The sequence below is a fragment of the Rattus norvegicus genome, chromosome 20 (assembly GCF_021556685.1).
Source record: "Rattus norvegicus strain SHRSP/BbbUtx chromosome 20, alternate assembly SHRSP_T2T, whole genome shotgun sequence".
Taxonomy (NCBI): Eukaryota; Metazoa; Chordata; class Mammalia; order Rodentia; family Muridae; genus Rattus; species Rattus norvegicus.
This window is the reverse complement of record NC_141553.1, coordinates 473,250-492,797: the sequence shown is the minus strand read 5'-3', so window position 1 is coordinate 492,797 and position 19,548 is coordinate 473,250. Positions and strand designations below refer to the sequence as shown.

At 37.8% G+C, this 19,548-nt stretch overlaps 2 protein-coding genes across 3 annotated transcripts; one reads left to right on the top strand and one right to left on the bottom strand.

Annotated features, from left to right (window-relative positions):
• Positions 1-1,842: 1,842 nt before the first annotated feature.
• Or2h15 (olfactory receptor family 2 subfamily H member 15) lies at positions 1,843-2,784 on the bottom strand. The gene has a single exon (NM_001000270.1). It carries the CDS (start codon positions 2,782-2,784, stop codon positions 1,843-1,845), a length of 942 nt encoding a protein of 313 aa, NP_001000270.1.
• Positions 2,785-17,518: 14,734 nt separating this feature from the next.
• Positions 17,519-18,743, top strand: Or2n1 (olfactory receptor family 2 subfamily N member 1). 2 transcript variants are annotated; one of them, XM_087596983.1, is made up of 2 exons: positions 17,519-17,547; positions 17,822-18,743. In XM_087596983.1, exons 1-2 carry the CDS (start codon positions 17,519-17,521, stop codon positions 18,741-18,743), a joined length of 951 nt encoding a protein of 316 aa, XP_087453109.1. The 2 variants fall into 2 exon arrangements, with proteins under 2 accessions (XP_087453109.1, NP_001000269.1); NM_001000269.1 differs by lacking the exon at positions 17,519-17,547 and having other exon boundaries at positions 17,805-18,743.
• The last annotated feature ends 805 nt before the right edge of the window (positions 18,744-19,548 follow it).

Sequence of the window (19,548 nt, the reverse complement as noted above, 5' to 3'; positions counted from 1 at the left end):
TTCTCAAGCACCTCCATTTTTCACCTGCAGTTTTTCAATTGTGCAGCCATTCTTTCAACATTTTTGAAACTGAGTATAGGAAGAAGAAAAACAAACAAAACAAAAACAAAAAACCCAGAAAAAATCCCCTTGGGCTCAAAGCTGAGGATATCCCAGTGGTTGCAGCCACAGTAAATTTTTTGCTGGTATCTTGAAAACCAGTCAGCACCTGTCATTTTCTCATATTCATAAACCAAACTTCTCAGGTTTATCCTTAATTTTATACACAACTTGTAGTTGGTCTTGCTATCTTGTGGGTTTTTCTCTTTCCCATTCTTTATCCCCCATGGTTTCACACCTAAGATTAGAGAGGAGAGAAGCAAGAATAGATGGGAGAGGGGAATTAGGAAAATCCCTGAATCTAATTTTTCCTTGTGTTTCTTCTTTGAGCATAGCTAGTAACAGACTGCAACCAACCTCCCTAAGTTATCAGTAATCATCAACCCCACCCATTGGGGCCCTAGCATTTCCATACTCTCTGCAAGGTTCCTAGAATCTCAAATGTCACACAATCACAGAAACTGTCTGCAGCCGGCAAAGCTATGGCTTGGATAGTGCGCAAGACAAATCATAATCGGCTGCTGTAGTCTGTCCAAAGTAGCCCTATATCTCTACACCTGGGATTGAAGCAAAATCACATTCTTATAATATTTCTGTCTTTAAAAAATGCCCAAAGTTCCAAAATTTTCAGTACAGAATTTCAACACAGTTCTTTACAAACTTCAAAAGGACAATATTCAATTTCATATGAAAAACAAAAAAACGTAAAACAACAACAACAACAAAAACCTCTCAAGACAGCTAAAACAATTCTGAAGAATAAAAGAACTTCCAGAGGTATCACTATGACTGATTTCATGCTGTCCTACAGAGATATATCAGCAGAGCTCAGAAAACCATGCAGAACAGAGGCAGGAAGGATTGTAACGTTCACAGGGGTCAAGGACACAAGACGACAGCCCACAGAATGACCTGAGCAGGGCTCGCATAGGCTCACGGAGACCAAAATGGCAATCATGGAGCCTGCATGGGGGTCTGTATGAGTCTTTGCTAGGGCCTCTGACAATTTGGGATGTCTTAAAAAGAAGGAGCAGGGGTTGGGGATTTAGCTCAGTGGTAGAGTGCTTCCCTAGCAAGTGCAAGGCCCTGAGTTTGGTCCCCAGCTCTGAAAAAGAGAAAAGAAAAGAAAAAAAAGGAGCAAAAGAGATGTCTCAGTGATTAAGAGAGCTTGCTATTTTTCTAAGGACCTGAGGCAACATTTTAACACCCAAATTATTCTTTTATTTCAGGCTTAGGGAATCCAATTTTTTTTTCTGATACCTTCAGGAACTTGTACTCTCCTGGCATACATTCAGACAGATGTATTCACACAAATAAAATCAATATTTTATGTTTTAAAGTAAATAAAATTGGGCCTGTGTTGCAGTTCAAAAAGTGTTTGTTTAATTTGTAGGATATCATGATTTAAACTCTCAGTATGATCTGAAGTAAATAGAAACAGTAGAAAGGTATGAAGCACTACTTGGTTTTTAATTTGCAAGTATTGTGGTTCTTTATCACAAATCAACTGTATCGTATTTTTAAAGAAAATGACTACTAAAATAATCTAACTACCACATTGTACTTTAATCACCACTTTGAAGAAGTGGACAGTCTAATCAATATTAATGAATGAAACTAACATCACACCCTAACCAAAATGAAGCTACTCTTGATTTTGTGGAGGCCAACCTCACGGTTTTTGAGTTAAGATGGTTCTGCCTTTTCAAGTCAAGAAACAGAAACATAGGCCAGCATCCTTAGTTATCTTTGTGAAACCCAGGTTTTCCACCACAGTCTTATCACTGCTCCTTTGACCTCCTTGTTCTTCAGTGTATAAATGAGAGGGTTTAGAGTTGGAGTTATTACAGTGTAGAAAAGGGTGAGAAACTTGCCCGATTCATTAGCATAGTGAGTCTTAGGTTGAAGATAGACACCTGTGACAGAACCATAGAACAGGGAAACAACAAGAAGGTGAGAAGTGCAGGTGCCAAATGCTTTTTTCTGCCCTGCGGGCGACTTTATCTTCAGCACAGATTTCACGATAGCACCATAGGAGGAAAGGATGATGGCCAAAGGTAACACTAGCAGGATAACACTCGCTACGGACATCTGGACTTCGTTGTAGGTAGTATCTGCACTGGAGAGCTGAATCAGGGCTGGAACTTCACACACAAAGTCATCCACTACCGGCTGAGAGCAAAAGGGCAGCCTGAGAGTAGCAGTAGATTGGATCAGAGACTGCATCAAGCCAGAACCCCAAGCAAGGACAGCCAGCTGCAGACAGACTTTAGGGCGCATTACAGTTAAGTATCTCAGAGGATGGCACACTGCCACATAGCGGTCCACAGCCATAACCACCAGAAGGACACATTCAGTGGCACCAAGCCACAGGAAGATGTAGAGCTGAGTGGCACAGCCACTATAGGTGATGGTTTTCTTTGGGCTTCTCAGATTCACCAACATCTGAGGAACGCAGCTGCTGGTGAAACAAATATCTAGTAAGGAAAGATTGGAAAGGAAGAAATACATCGGGATCTGCAGTTTGGGGTCCTTCGAGGAAACGAAAATTACGATTGTATTTCCAGCAAGAGTAAAACAATAAAAGACCAAAATTACCCCAAAAAGTATCTTCTCTAAATACGGCTTGTCAGAGAAGCCACGGAGGATGAAATCGCCATGGGTGTCATTGCAAACTGTGCCCATGCTCTCCCGGGGAACTGCGTCTTCAGGAGATGAAATGAAAGTGGCTGTCCAAAAGTCTGTGAAGATCCCAGCTGGCAGGAAGCAACACCGTACAACTTGTTTGATTCCTTTTTACTTAAGAGTATGATGTCAACCTGTGATATTTATGGGGGAAAGATACTAAAATGAGTGAAGTAGTTTAATATTTGAGATCTACCGTTCATTCTTTTTCTTTTCTTTTTTTCCTCCGATGCTTTATATCTATTTATAGCTCTGCAAGGTAAATCTTGTAAAATACAGTGATTTTTTTTAAAATGAAACCACTTTGCAAAATATAAAATATGCTGAATATTTGTTATTTAAGATTTAGCATTTACTACACTTACTGAATATAGAGACTGTGCAATGTTTTGCCTTTTGGCTTTCTCCTGCTCTTTTTATTTCTGTGCATCTCCACTCATCTGGCTATTTTCTTCTGGTTTCTATTTTTGCTCTATATCTTTTCATGTTTTTCTTCTTTTAGGCTTCTTCTCTTTACACCCCTCTCATCTTTTTTGCATTCTTCCTTTATTACTTTATCTTTCAATTTCTGATCTTGAATCATCACTTAGTCATTTTTATGCTGTGCAATCTTGTGGGTAGATTTAATCTTCTGCTTCTTATGTTCATAATTGACTTAGGGCTAAAATAAACCTTAAAATAAGAGAACTCACTCCTACCCCAAGTAGATTCTAAGTATTTATTATATAAAGAGACACACCTGTATTTAATGTGTTTTTCTACCGGTGAAAAATAATACTTGCTCATTCATATAAGTATTTTACATTCTCCACTTGGGGATGCGTTTGACTCTGAAACAGTAATTCCTAAACTTTATACAGCAAGGTATTCATATATTTTTAAGAAGAGATAATGAAGGATGATCACAAAAGAGAACTGAATAAACAAAAAAACTTAGAATTACTACTAAAACATTTTAAATCAGTAAAAACAAAATCAGTACAAATAATTAAGGGCCACATATAAAACTTTAATCTCGATTCTGGGAACAATTGTATGAATTAATATTTAAAGCACGTTGTATTCATATTTTTTATTTTACTCATATACTAGAAGCAGATTTAGCTGAGGGTTTCACCATGAGTAATTATTATAATTAAGTAATTTATTAAAGTACAGGCTAACTGCAGGAAGTTTTTTTTTAGAGCACTTAGAAGAATAATTTAAATTTTAGCAACTATTTTTACTTTAGTCATATTTTTACTGTACCATGCATTCTAGAAAGTTTATATGTTGCCTTTGTGACTGTGATGTTTTCAGTCCTATTCATTCTTTATATTCTCTAAAGTTTTGAACTGTGGTGCTGTTATTACCTTTATTGTGAATTTGACTATAATGTACTCAACAGAAGCCTAATTGATGTTATGAGGAACTTTGTTTCCTGTGTCCAAATCTACAACCTCATTCTATTCTTTGAGTTCTGTCATTTCTTATGGTCCCTGTCTACTAGTCTCTTTTCTCCCACACCCTCTCTCTGTTTCTTCTATTGAGTAACAGTGTCTCCATTTCTGCAATTCTCAGCTTCTACAGATCAGCTTATCTACTATCTCCCATTTCCTAATTAACTACCAATTATTTCAAGAGCTATACTTTCCCTGTATCAACTGTCTATACACTGTTTTTCACTGGGGGACAGGCTTAGTCTAACTGGTTTTCACTACCTAAAATTCAAGAATTCTTGTTCAGATTTTCATTTTCTAAAAAATATCAATTATCACTTGATTGTTGTTTCAACTCACCATTTTTACTCTTATAAGCACTGTTCAGAGGGTTCATGAAGACACATGGTGCCCCGTTGACCCTTAGGGTCACAAAAGCAAAAGGCAGCATTTGTATATTAATCTTAAAGCTGTTGTCTCTGATTCAGAAGTGTCTCATTCTTAAGACCAGTTCCTTTTTCAGAAGAACTACAGTGCAGTCCTCTGTGAATCTTGGCCCCAAGATTATATATACTCATTCCATAAAGCCTGACTATCAAAACTCTACATTGTCTTTCCTACTTACTGTCTCATTCTCTTTTCCCCTCTTATATTTGCCCTTGGTATCTAACTGCCTACGTTAGTTAACTACACCTACTTCTCCATCTAAATTTGTGTTTTAAGGAGAACCTAAATAAAAAACTGATTGTTGTAAGTCCATTTAGAAATAAATGCCTTAAAAGATTAGTCTGGACATGCATTATGCATCCTTCATATTACCAAGTACCCTGCCCTGTTGAATAATCATGGTAACTCCTGGCATTCACCAGCATAGACATCACTCATAATCTGTCTTATTTGTGACATTAGATGAGGAACTTGAAGGGGATCTAGCAGCCCTGGTCATGGCAAATACAGGCCCAAGCATGGCAAATATAGAAAATAGGTTTTACCCTTTTCCTCTCCTTTATTAAAATACCACTGTATTTTATATTTTTATAGTCCCCAAGGTCCGTTCTCTTATTTGGCCTCTGAATCATTTCTTATACCAAACACCAAATGTAGACTTCAGTTTCTTTTCTCAACCCTACTTTTAATATTGCTTTCCAAATGTTTTAATTTCCCTTCTAGCCTGTCACTCATCAGAGGTAGTAGAAAACAAAAGTTATTAAGACAAGTAGAATGTAGACCTGTTTAGAAATGGTTCTTTGGAGCAAACCCCATCTGAGTTGTCAGGAAATCCACATTTCAGTTCACAGGTCAGCAGCAGCAGCTCAGTCTATGCACAATCACTTCCCAGATATACCAGCAGTCCAGTTCAGTTGTGTCAGGATAGCAGCAGTGTTGGCACAACTTAGCAGGAACATCCAGGCCTCAGCCAAGTCAACAGGAGGGACCAGGACCACAAGGGATTTCCAGAAGTTCTCAGCTGTGCCTCTCTCAACAAAGTAAAGGTTAGCAAAGATGTGAGACCAAGAAGTGTTGCAAAGCCAGCTCTGCAAGCAAGCCCCTCTGATAGTCCATTGAGACCTATTTATAACTCCCTTCAAATATCACGCGGTGTCCACAGGTCTTGCCTCCCCATGTGTTTTGACTCAGCATGTTTGTCTTAGCAAAACTCCACATGAGCACATGAGTCATTATCAGTTGACCCCACTCTGTCAATTGGCCTGAGTCTGAGGAAGTGGCAAGATGCTGCCAGTCCATCACCAGAAGGTTTTTTTTTTAATGCATTTCTCTCTATGGAGTCATGACAAATGGAGCTCAACAATGCATGTAAGACAAACCAATACATGCATGTTGCTACCAAAGAACCCTTCATCAAGCATCTCATGTGCTTGCTTTAACAAAACATCCTTTCATCTGTGTCTGCTTCAGGAAAACATTCCTTCACATGTCTGCTTTAGCAAAGCATTCTTTCCCTTGTGTCTGTTTCAGGAAAACACCCCTTCACATGTTTGCCCAGCAAAATGCCATCTGCCAACACAACTGATTTTACAAAGAATTCTTAAGTTTCCACTTCACACCAAGCTCCAACAATTAAAATGTATTATTTGACTAATATTTCCTATCAATATTTACCAACTCACCCTAGCACAACTGCTCCCTGTTTCCACTTAAAAAACCCACTTCTAAAGATACACTCTCTCCTGCTTCTCTTGTTCACTGCTGCTACCTTTGTAGCCTTTCCACATACACTTTCCTATCCATAGTCACAAATATCCCCTGTGATGAGAATTTGGTGTCTGGATATGTACCAATTACAGGGAGCCAATTTCCCTTTCAGAAGTAATAGTTCAACAAAAAACATGGAATTCTGTTGTACATTCAACCATTTAAAAGCCCAGAAGTATGGTAATTAAGTTGGCTTTTATTCATTGTTCTAGAAGTCTTTAAGGAAACGTAAATAATCGGATATGGTAAGTCAATTTTTCAGTGGTTCTTAGATTTCTAGTTAAAGCATCTGTTGGAGAATCAGTGCTAGAGTTTCTGATTCCATACGAATGAAGTTGAAGAATTACAATTTGTAACAAGGTTAATGTGGTGGATGATGGTAATCATGATGATGGTGCTAGCATAGAAACCATACTCTGAAAAGCATCTACTTAAGGAAAGCATCATACTCTTCTATGAAGAGAAGAGATTTTACACAATATTTAGAGAGGCTATCAATTTTTTTAGACCTAGGGACTTAATTGTTAGAGTCAAGTAACTGAAATGAAGTCTAACCAACCAACCAGCAAAACTTCAGAGTCTCAATAGACATTCATGATAAGTTCAAGGCTATGGAAGGGATACAGGATACTGAATTGTAATATGGTGGCCATCTTCATTGTTTCGCTTCAAAAACTGGGTGTGGGGCCAAGAGAGACAGTTCGGCAGTTCAGAGCTTGCTGTTTGTCAGAGGATGTGTGTTAAATTGCTAGAATCCACATCTGGAAAGCTAACAACTGCCTATAAATCTAATTCCAGAAGATCTGACAACCTCTTCTGGCCTCTACAGGAACTTACCTGTGAATATAGATCCAAACTCACACCTTCCACAAAGACACCCCACACTCTGACATCTACCACCCACCCAAGTAGAACTTCCTGCTTGTAAAATGGCTAAAGCTGTCTGTTACAAGATTTTACTAACTAAGTCTGTACTTTCCTAAATCAGGCAAAGCTTTTATCTGAGGCAAATTTAGTGCAAGATGGTGTAGTCTTCAAACTCTCCCCTGACTTTATTACAACTTACAGAGCAATAACTATATTATAGTTTGTGTATAAGACATCAGCAACATCATCAATAACACTTTATTCTAAGTCAGTAGGATATGTCTAAAATTAACCATGAAATAGATTCTGTTGTGGGAACCAGATTATAAATCTGGACATGGGAAAGTTTAAAGTCATGTGAACACTCCTATGATTTAGTAATTAAACAGCTGCAAAGCAATACTGGATCCAATTTTAATATACTTCAGAAAAATATTATTAAAATTGTGATACTATAATGTCTACATTGAATGAAATAGTATTTGTTGCTATAATTGCCTTGACAGAATATTAAATTGAATGTCAGAAAGATCATGCACAAGCACAGCACCTATCACTTTACTGCAACCTCTGTGATATCCCAGAAGACACAGCTTTTGTTAAAAAAAAATGAAGAAGAAAGGCATGGTAGTGTATCAATATCATTCAGTCCTAGGGACACTGAGACAATGTCATCCTGAAGACCTTTGAAGGAATAGCCAAATGATCTAACTACTTTAACAAAATACAAAGCAAGAAAATTTAATTCATCTGATTCCTGTGGATGAAAACACTGTTGACACTTGGATATAATCTGGAGAAATTTTGTTTACCATATACATGTTTAAAACCAACACAATATTGTAGTTTGTATGTCAGTCTAATCCACATTAGACATTGTGTGTAAGAGAGTATGGTTATAAATATTAAGCTAATACATTTTCTAAATGACACGTGTAAGGATTGCTCTGAGTATTTGGGCATGATTAAGCAGTATATTAGCTAAGCATCCAAGTGTATTCAAATGTTCTGATTACATAACATCTTAAAACTGTACCAGTATTTTCAAATTGTTTATTATTCTTTATGGTAAGAAGTAGACTATACATCATAATTTGATTCATAAGAACACACATTTGTCCACAGTATTAGAGTAAAAGTAAATTAATCAAATAACAGGTAACAATTAATTGTAGGCTGGGTTACAATTCATAGTCCACATGTATTAACTATAATATGTGGATCTGGGGCTCTTTATATTTAGCCTTTGCAGTAAATTAATGTTTGTCTTGTTTCTCAAATTTTAATATATTTTAAGAGATCATTTTTACTCAGCAGTACACTTCTTTTCATAATAAAGTTCAATCTGATCATGGGGAGATGGCTTGTTAGGGAAGGGTACTTGCTATGAAAGCATAAGTGTCTGTGTTGAATCTGCATCGTCCATATAAAAATTGGATGTGTTTTATAGACTTGAAATTTCAGGGTCAAGGGTCAGTTGGCAATAGGAAGATCAGGGAGAATGCTGGTCTTACAACCTTTGTGGGTGCAGGTATGTGTGGCAGGGTGCTGTGTGGTGATGAACCCCAGGTTCATAAGAAAGACCCTGTATCAAGGAAAAAAAACGAGAAAAAAGACACCAATGCCCACTACTGATATTCACAAGCATGCTTACGGGCTGAGGCTCATACCTGCACTCATATATGTACACATATGCAACATACACAGAAAGAAGGAAAGAGCAGAAAAAGGAACGGATGGAGGGAGGGAGTAAAGAAAAGAGAGAGGACACTAATAGGCTAAAAGTCAGTCTCAGACTTAAAGGTCAGAATAAAGAAAAGGCAATATGTGCTATTTCTGTGCAAATCATACTGACCAACATGGAGCTATGTGTTCTCTACTCAAGTGAAACAAGCTTTAACAAAACCAGAGCCTGAAAATGGCTAGCAGTTTATGGACAGAAAGAGTGTACAGATATGGTAAGTCATTGAGCATGGTCTCTGTGCATTCTTACTAGCTATTCATTTACCATGTTACCTGAGTAAGATTGACCGACTTTCAATTGTCTCTTGACTATTTCACAAAAATTCATGATGCTGATTTTTTTCATCTTTATGAACTTGGGTATTTTTTTCTTTTTCTTTCTTCTTTTTTTAATATGAAGGTATATTTTATTTTTTCATCTTTATTAACTTGAGTATTTCTTATTTACATTTCAATTGTTATTCCCTTTCCCGGTTTCAGGGCCAACATCCCCCTAACCCCTCCCTCATTATATGGGTGTTCCCCTCCCCATCCTCCTCCATTACTACTCTCCCCCCAACACTCACATTCACTGGGGGTTCAGTCTTGGCAGGACCAAGGGCTTACCCTTCCACTGGTGCTCTTACTAGGATATTCATTGCTACCTATGAGGTCAGAGTCCAGGGTCAGTCCATGTATAGTCTTTAGGTAGTGGCCTAGTCCCTGGAAGCTCTGGTTGCTTGGCATTGTTGTACATATGGGGTCTCGAGCCCCTTCAAGCTCTTCCAGTCCTTTCTCTGATTCCTTCAACAGGGGTCCCGTTCTCAGTTCAGTGGTTTGCTGCTGGCATTCGCCTCTGTATTTGCTGTTTTCTGGCTGTGTCTCTCAGGAGAGATCTACATTCGGTTCCTGTCGGCCTGCACTTCTTTGCTTCCTCCATCTTGTCTAATTGGGTGACTGTATATGTATGGGCCACATGTGGGGCAGGCTCTGAATGGGTGTTCCTTCAGCCTCTGTTCTAAACTTTGCCTCCCTATTCCCTCCCGAGGGTATTCTTGTTCCCCTTTTAAAGGAGTGAAGAATTCGCATTTTGGTCATCTTGAGTTTCATGTGTTCTATGAATGATGCTGAATTAAAAAAAAAACTTCAATTTTTGAATTTCCTTGCTTCAGGAATTTAATTTTATTTTTATAATAATTTTTTGAATAATTACACCATTTCCTTCTTTCCCTTTCACCTCTCCACCCTGCCATGCACTCCCCTTTTACTCTTTCAAATCCATGGCCTTTTTTCTTAATTGCTGTTACTCTATGTACCTAAAAACACAACTCCATATGATGGCACATCTATGTATATAATCTCGGAACTGACTATGCTGTATTGGTTTAACAGTTGGAGGATTCTTCCTTAGGGAATTATATTTTTTTCACTCTTGTATTCCCCCATTGCCTGTAGTTCTCTGTGTAGGCTCTAGGCCTTGTTAACTCTGCCCCTCCCCTGTTAGCATGGCCTTTAGTGTTGCCTTAATTCAGGTGTTTTAGGCATCTATGTTGATGAGACTACTAGGGTGTAGCCTTTCTGAAATTTCTAGGAGACACCATCCCATGGGAAACATCCTATCCTTTTGGCTTTTACAACCTTTCTCCCACCTCTTCTGTGATATTACCTGAGCTGTAAATCTGAGAATCCTTTTGGAGAGGAACAATTGGAACTGTGCACCATAGATATCTCTTTTCTGCATTTTGATTCATTGCGATTTTCTATAGTGGCCCTGGTTGCAAAAACAACTTTCTTGGACAAAGGGTAAGAACTACTTTTTATATGTGCAATGTCTTAGTGGTACTATTGCTATGATGAAACACCATCACTAAAAACAAGTTCAGAAAGAAGGGATTTATTTGGCTTAAACATCTGCACCATAATGCATCACTTAAGGAAGGCATGACAGGAACCCAAATAAAACAGGAATCTGGAGCAGCAGCTGATGCAATGGCCATAGAAGAGTGCTATTTACTGTCCTGTTTATCATGGCTTGGTCAAACTGCTTTCTTATAGAACTAGCACCTTGGAATAGGCCTTCCTACATCAACCATTAATTTATAAAATGCCATATAGCCAGACGTATTGAGCCATTTTTGCATTTGAGGTTGCATCTTTTTAGATAAGTCTAGCTTATGTCAAGTTGACATAAAATTAGGCAGCATATCATAAAGGATAAATATTTAGAATGCATTCAGGGTGGTTTAAATAAATTGACCCAGGGAGTGGCACTTCCCTTGTGGGAATAAGTGCAGACTTCTTAGAGAAAGTATATCACTGTAGGGTTGGGGTTTGCAATCTCCTAGCTGGCTGAGAGTTTTCTCCTGGAATCTCAGCTCTTCCAGTGCCATACCTGCCTGGATGCTGCAATGCCTCTGCCTTGGTGATAAATGACTGAACCTCTGAACCTGTAAGCCAGCTCCAATTAAATGTTGTCTTTTACAAGACTTACCTTGGTCATGGTATCTGTTTAAACCAGTAAAAACCAAATTGTAGTTTATCCTCCAAAATTAATGACCTCAATAGCCCCTGGGAGTTCTAGTACCAGGCATGGTTTCCCTGTACACCTAAAGTTGTTTTGTTTCTGTTGTTGTTACTGTTGTTTTGTTTTGGGGTTGTGTGTGTGTGTGTGTGTGTGTGTGTGTGTGTGTGTGCGCGCGCACGCGCGTGTTTACACTCATGCATATAGGAGTGCAGACGCATATTTTTTAAATTAAATCTCCTTATCTGAGCTGACAATTCCTCCCAAAAGAGCCACAGACTGTTTTTTGTTTTGTCTTGTTTTCATCTTTATTAACTTGAGTATTTCTTATTTACATTTCGATTGTTATTTTCTTTCCCGGTTTCCAGGCCAACATACCCCTAACCCCTCCCCCCCTTCTCTATGGGTGTTCCCCTCCCCACCCTCCCTCCAACAATCACATTCACTGGGGGTTCAGTCTTGGCAGGACCAAGGGCTTCCCCTTCCACTGGTGCTCTTACTAGGATATTCATTGCTACCTATGAGGTTGGAGTCCAGGGTCAGTCCATGTATAGTCTTTGGGTAGTGGCTTAGTCCCTGGAAGCTCTGGTTGGTTGGCATTGTTGTTCATATGGGGTCTCGAGCCCCTTCAAGCTCTTCCAGTCCTTTCTCTGATTCCTTCAACAGGGGTCCCGTTCTCAGTTCAGTGGTTTGCTGCTGGCATTCGCCTATGTATTTGCTGTATTCTGGCTGTGTCTCTCAGGAGAGATCTACATCCTGTTCCTGTCAGCCTGCACTTCTTTGCTTCATCCATCTTATCTAGTTTGGTGGCTGTATATATATGGGCCACATGTGGGGCAGGCTCTGAATAGGTGTTCCTTCTGCCTCTGTTCTAAACTTTGCCTCCCTATTCCCTGCCAAGGGTATTCTTGTTCCCCTTTTAAAGAAGGAGTGAAGCATTTGCATTTTGGTCATCCTTCTTGAGTTCATGTGTTCTGTGCATCTAGGTTAATTCGAACATTTGGGCTAATATCCACTTATCAATGAGTGAATACCATGTGTGCTTTTTTGGGTTACCTCACTCAGGATGATATTTTCCAGTTCCATCAATTTGCCTATGAATTTCATAAAGTCATTGTTTTTGATAGCTGAGTAAATATTCTATTGTGTAGATGTACCACATTTTCTGTATCCATTCCTCTGTTGAAGGGCATCTGGGTTCTTTCCAGCTTCTGGCTATTATAAAGAAGGCTGCTATGAACATAGTGGAGCTTGTGTTTTTGTTATATGTTGGGGCATCTTTTGGGGATATGCCCAAGAGAGCTATAACTGGGTCCTCAGGGAGTAGTTCAATGTCCAATTTTCTGAGGAACCTCCAGACTGATTTTCAGAATGGTTGTACCAGTCTGCAATCCCACCAACAATGGAGGAGTGTTCCTCTTTCTCCATATCCTCACCAGCATCTGCTGTCACTGGACTTTTGATCTTAGCCATTCTCACTGGTGTGAGGTGAACCACAGACTATTAAAAAGAATTCCACACCGAGAATGAGACGCTTCCTTTTGAGTGGTTGGAGTTTCCCAAGAGACTCCCCAAATATTATAGGCTATTGCTATTGCCCTTGATTACACCCCAAAGGTGGAATCCTATTGCTGAAGACACCATACAATACAGTCATTGAACCTGGAGGATCCGAAAGCCATTTCCCTGAGGGCCAACTTTCATGGTACCAGAAGACTCCATGCAATCTTCCAAGGGAGGGAAACAACCACTTGCAAATCCCCCTATGATATTTATGAATCAGAATAGCAACAAGTATGGAATGATAAACCTGAGGAAGAAATAGTGGAACATACATAATCCCTGATAGTAAGAAATAGCTCTCAAATTTGTCTTGGTCCCTTTTTATTGGGTTTTCCTATGATCCATAGATGGGGTTTGTCAAATGGGACAGGGGAGGAAATTTAGCAAAGGAAATATTTTAAAAGAGGTGAGGAAAGAATTTAAAAACCAACAATAATGATTTTATATGTGTTTGTTATGTGTTAATTAGCATAAGGCTAGCATCAACTGTAAGCATATTCACAACTCAAAATCAGAAGTAACAAAGGCAAGTGTGTGCAATCCAAATGTACACTGTAGAAAGGAGAATTCATATACAAGCTTGTAGAAAGTAATGCATGGACATAACCACTACTAAAGGATCTGTGAACATTGCCACCAGAGCCTTTGTTTGAGCAGAACTCCAAGCCAACTGTCGTTTCATTGTCTACTCTTTCTCTGAAGTTTTCCACCATCTATGCTCGATAAGAAGGAATATCATGCTTCGTCTGGAATCAGCATTGAGGGGTACAGATATGGTAAAAAATACCAGTGGATTGGGTGCTAGAGGAAAGGAGCGTAGAACACCCAATACATGTCTAGTGAAAAAGAGGTCACTAAGATATCAGTGAATTCCTTCAAAAGGAGGACCATGAAATAGGTGGACAAAGTAGAAGATGGACTTCTCCTTGTACCTATTATTCAAAGTGTTTTATTTATTTCTCAAATTAATGTACATTTGGATTGTTAAAAGCTTGTTGTGCATATTGAAATATTTCAAGTGCCACAGGATTCATAGTGTTGTGCCGAGGACGGAGTACAGTCATCGTTGTCAGATACATTGATTATGCATGAACTCATGGAGGCAGAATTCTCAAACTGTTGCATGGCCTATGTGAGCAATTTGTAACAAAAGAATGTAAGAATACACAGTAGTTACTATTCAGGAGGTAGCAGATTGTTTTTATACCACTGCTTTTTAATTGTGATAAAATACCAAATAGAATTTTTCTTGGTATTGGTAGATTATTTACCGTGGGTAAATTCAGTGTCTATTATTTTTATTATTCTTATGGTTTGAATTACCCTTCTTTCCTATAATAAGGAAAATTAAAATTTTTAAATCCTACATGATATCCTTAAGCAATGTAACATACAAAATCATTCTCATTTAAATTTCTCAGGATAAGTGATTCAAACAAGCTCATCTTTAACTGTGTGCTTTTTAGTAGGTGTTCAGAGTGTGGGAAAATGGAATCAATTTATTTCAAATGCTTCCCACTGCAGAAAAGATTGTCTTCTATCCTCAGCACACCAGGTAACTAACTGCAGGAGAAGCATGTCCTCAGAGAACTCTTTCCCAGGGAACTTTGTCTATTCACAGAGGACAAGGTTAAATGAGATGTCTGTAAAAACAATGTGCAGGACTCTCGGGAATAGCAAAGAAACACAACATAAAAGCCTTCTTGTTGTTCTCTTTTATTGTTTTCTTAACTTGAGCTTTCCATCCTTTTTGCTTCTTTTAATGAACTCAATACCTGAGAATTCTGAAGCAAATCTTCATATTAAATCTCATCTTCATACTAGACTCTCTCTGCCTGTGCAAAGGAAAAACTGAAATACCTTCCCTTATAACTATTTTTAATCAAATAAATGAGGTCTATCAATTAAGGTAAGTGAAGAGACACCTGTATTGACAGGCATGCAATCCTAGGAAAGGTGGAAAATGTGTATCTAATTAGTACACAGGAAAGGCAGCTTCATTTCAAAAAGCCACTCACAAGCTTTGGCTGTATCTATTTCAGTGGCTTTATGAACAACTTAGTTTTTAATTTGTAATTCATTTCTTTCTCAGTCTATCACTAAAACCAAACTTAAAAACACTTTAAAGACAGCTTTTTTCAATCTACAAAGCCAAAGGACTGTAAAATAAACAAAATGGCGTGTTTTATCAAACTGAGTGTGAATATAATATGCTGGTATGAAAATGCAACATGCCAAGGACAACAGCCTGCATTTGGTCAGTGATTTTACACACTGATTCCTTGTGAGTTGAAATTGTGTCACATCACTGAATATGAAAATTAAAAGCCTCTCTCCTTTCTCCCAATCCATCCCACCCATAAAACCTATTCTATTTCCCCTTCCCAGGGAGATCCATCCATCCCCCTTAGACCACTTTTCTTTACCTGACTTCTCTGGATCTGTGTACTATGTTATTATTCTTTACTTAATAATATCCACATATCATATTTGATCATATTTGTCTTTTTGGGTCTAGGTTGCCTTACTTGGGATGATTTTTTTTCTACCTCCATCCACTTTTTTGGACTCTGATTAATAGGAGTTGGTGCCTCTGACTCTTTTGACTGCCTGTGGGACCCTTTTTCTCCTACTGGGTGTCTTCGTCCAGCCTTGATGTAAGGGTTTGTGTCTAGTCTTTCTGCATCTTGTTCTCAGTGCTCATTGATATCACTCGGAGGCTTACTCGTTTCTGAAAGGAAATAGGAGCAAAGAATATGGGGGAAAGAGGAAGAGTGTGTGTGTGTGAGTGTGTGTGTGTGTGTGTGTGTGTGTGTGTGCAATTGGGAGGAGGGAACAAGTGCTAAAGGATTTTAAGAGTGGGAAAAGTGTGTTAGAGTGCTTATCACAAAATAAAAAAATCATTAAGAAGATTGAGGGATTGGATAGATGCCTCAGCGGTGAAGAACATTGATCGCTCTTCTACAGGAACTGGGTTCTATCCCCCAGTATTCACATGGAGGCTCACAATCACCATTAATTTTAGTTGCAGGGACCCTTTGGCATTTTTTTGGCCATTGTGGGCAACAGGCACTCATGTAGGGCACAGGCATAGATGGAGGCAAAAAACGCATAACAGTAGATAATTTTTAAAAATTGTGTTAAAATTAAGTTATGAGAATTATTACTTTTCTAACATCCAGGGTTTTTTTTGTTTTTTTATTTATGCATCTAACCTAATGTGTAGTAATAGAACATGATTCATATCTTGGTCTGAGTGACTTCTTTGGCCCTTCCTAAAGTGGCCCTGAAGTTTCAATGAAGCACAGATTGAGAACTGCTTTTAACTATAAGAAAACGTTCTGCTATAAAGCTGATAATTGGCTAGAGAAGTAACTTAGATTTGGTCAATGGAATGTTATCTTAACATCACATCTGAATATTTATTTTATTTCAGAGATGACTTTGTATAAAACATAAATAAAATGTGGACATAAACCATTATAGCTTTCAAAACACTGTTTTACTCTCTTGATTTTATTGTATCAGAATTTACTGCAGCTAGGAAGTACTGGGATACATCCAGGAAATACAAAATTACTGGGATTTGAATGTCACTCTGTCTGAATTAAGATATCTACTGACAAAAGACACTTGGAGTTAAAATATATTTACAATATCAATGTGAATAAGAAAAAAAACAATGTGTCCCAGATTGTTGGCCCAATTTTTATAATGAATGAAAACATTGAACTCAGTTGGTAAATAAATACATCTAGAAGATGAATGAGTTAATAATAATTTCTCACAAATTATCCAATATCAAAACTTCTACTAAATATTTATACAATAAAGCACATACATGACAGAAAGGAACAACACTATAACAGTGACTTAAATCATTTGGCTTTAAAATGGGGATTTTTGACAACTGTACAAATATGAAGAAAAAATGTCAATAGTGTTCAAATTACTTGCTCAGTCTCTAGTATATAAAAGAGGTTTGCATATACCTCAAATGTACTCATTTCACATGCCAAAGAATTACTGATTTAGCCCAGAAGATAGAAATGGACCAGCCAATTTTCCATACTAAGATCTCAGAGCTCTTTCTTCCAACTTCTCTGACTGATTTCTGGAAATATTTCTATGACATTTCAGGAATGCCTTTATCACTGCTCTTAAAATTAGCTCCTCACCTTTATGTCACATGTATAGTAAGATAATTCAAATTTTGCATCAGAAATAAAAATTAATCCAGAGTTGTTACAATATTCTCTGTGCATGTAGGAATATATTTGCATATGAATGGTTATGCATCAATGTTTCTGTTCTGTGTATGTGTTGTGCATAGAAAACCAAAGACTATGTCAAATTTTTCCATATTTGATTTCTATTTTATGTTTGCAGATTGTGTCTATAACTAAACTTGGAGTTCATCGGTTCAGCTATGGTAGCTAATCAGCAAGCTCCAGAAAAATAAACAGTTTTTTTTAACTAGAGTTGGGATTATGGAAATGTGTATTCCTTGCCACATTTTTACCTAATTACTGAAGATAAAACAAAGGTCTTCAATATGGACTGAGTTGTTTCCTAACCATCAACTATGACATTTCAAATGTGGAACGCCAATCCTGTGTTCCATAGTCATAACCAATGAATTGGGAGGCTTTTCTATTCCTACAATACTAACTTTCTTGATACTTCTTAACTATAGGAGAGTCAGATTGCAGACAATGAAACTGATCAATACAAGTCACCCAGAAGAGTTTATTCTACTGGGTTTTGCAGACCGTCCTTGGCTGGAACTTTCTCTCTTTATTATTCTTCTGGTAACATACCCCACAGCCATGATTGGAAACATTGCTATCATTCTGGTGTCCACAATTGACCCCTCTCTCCACAGCCCCATGTATTTCTTCCTCACCAACCTCTCCTTTCTGGACATTTGCTACACCACAAGCATTGTGCCTCAGATGCTAACTAACCTTGGGGGTTCCACAAAGACCATCAGCTACATGAGGTGTGCAGTTCAGCTTTATTTCTTCCATACAATGGGGGGTACAGAGTGTGTTCTCCTGGCTCTTATGTCCTTTGACCGATATGTAGCCATCTGCAGACCTCTACACTATACCCTCATAATGAATCAGCGTAAATGCCTCCTGTTAGTGTCTACTGTGTGGCTGACTGGAATTTCCTATGCTGTCTCAGAGGCCACTGTGACACTGCAATTGCCTCTATGTGGCCACAATAAAATGGATCACTTGGTGTGTGAGATTCCAGTTCTTATAAAAACTGCTTGTGGTGAAAAAGAAACGAATGAGCTTGCTTTGTCTGTGGTATGCATTTTTCTTCTAGCTGTTCCTCTGTGTTTAATTCTTGCCTCCTATGCTAGCATTGGACATGCTGTCTTTAAAATCAAATCTTCAGAGGGAAGGAAAAAGGCCTTTGGGACATGTTCCTCTCATCTCATTGTAGTTCTCTTGTTCTATGGGCCAGCCATTAGCATGTATCTTCAGCCTCCCTCCTCTATTACAAAAGACCAACCCAAGTTCATGGCTCTCTTCTATGGAGTAGTAACTCCTACACTGAACCCCTTCATCTATACTCTGAGGAATAAGGATGTAAAGGGAGCTGTAGGTAACCTATTCAGGAATATTTTTATGTCAAAGTGAATACTCGTGGGTGTTATATAAAATAATTTACAAATTAGAGACTTTCCTACAACTGATTCCATGTACAAAACTCATCTTTTTTTTTTGCATGTTTTTACAAAAAATGTCCTGTTACTTGTGTTTCTTCTAATCGTGCAAGGCAATGGTTAATCTTGGATAGTATTCAACAATATGGATGATCTGCTCAGAAAAACAATGTAAAATCCATGGTGTTGGTACATTTGGAAATAGTTACTTTATTAAGTGCTAAAACAATCATTTATTTTATAGTACAATTATGTAGTTTCAAGCTAATTGTCATGAAAACTACATAGTAAACATTAATCCATTTTTAAAAAATTATTCACTTGTGAAATAAATCCTTACATTTTTCTTTATCATGAAATGAGCTATACTTCAGTATAATAAATAAATGGCTTATAAAATTATGTAGTATTCGATTAATTTATGAATAGTTAAATAAGGTTCATAATAAAGAGCTAAATATGAGTGAAAAAAATCTAAGATGTGTCAGTTTTCTTGACCTGGATGTTTACATTTTTTAACCAATCTTCATGAATTACCCATAATGTCATTATATCAGGATAAGCTACTATACTTAGTACCTCTCTGCCAGGCTGTTTCTAACAAGTAATGTAGTTGCATTCTAACTTACATGATGAAATCAGAAAGTATTTTCTATGTAAGTCATTGAATTTTTACCTTTTGTGCTAAGAAAATCCATTCCATAATATTATATTTCTTGCCAATAAGAGAATATATTTAAAGCAAAATAACCAAAATCCAATCAAGTTTGGGAACTATG

What these genes read in the sequence shown, in the direction of transcription:
- Or2h15 (NM_001000270.1), bottom strand. Translation starts at nt 2,784, where the DNA reads ATGGGCACAGTTTGCAATGACACCCATGGCGATTTCATCCTCCGTGGC.
- Or2n1 (XM_087596983.1), top strand. Translation starts at nt 17,519, where the DNA reads ATGGTAGCTAATCAGCAAGCTCCAGAAAA. An exon ending in AATCAGCAAGCTCCAGAAAA is followed by an intron (nt 17,548 to 17,821) that starts ATAAACAGTTTT and finishes ACTGATCAATAC; the next exon opens with AAGTCACCCAGAAGAGTTTA.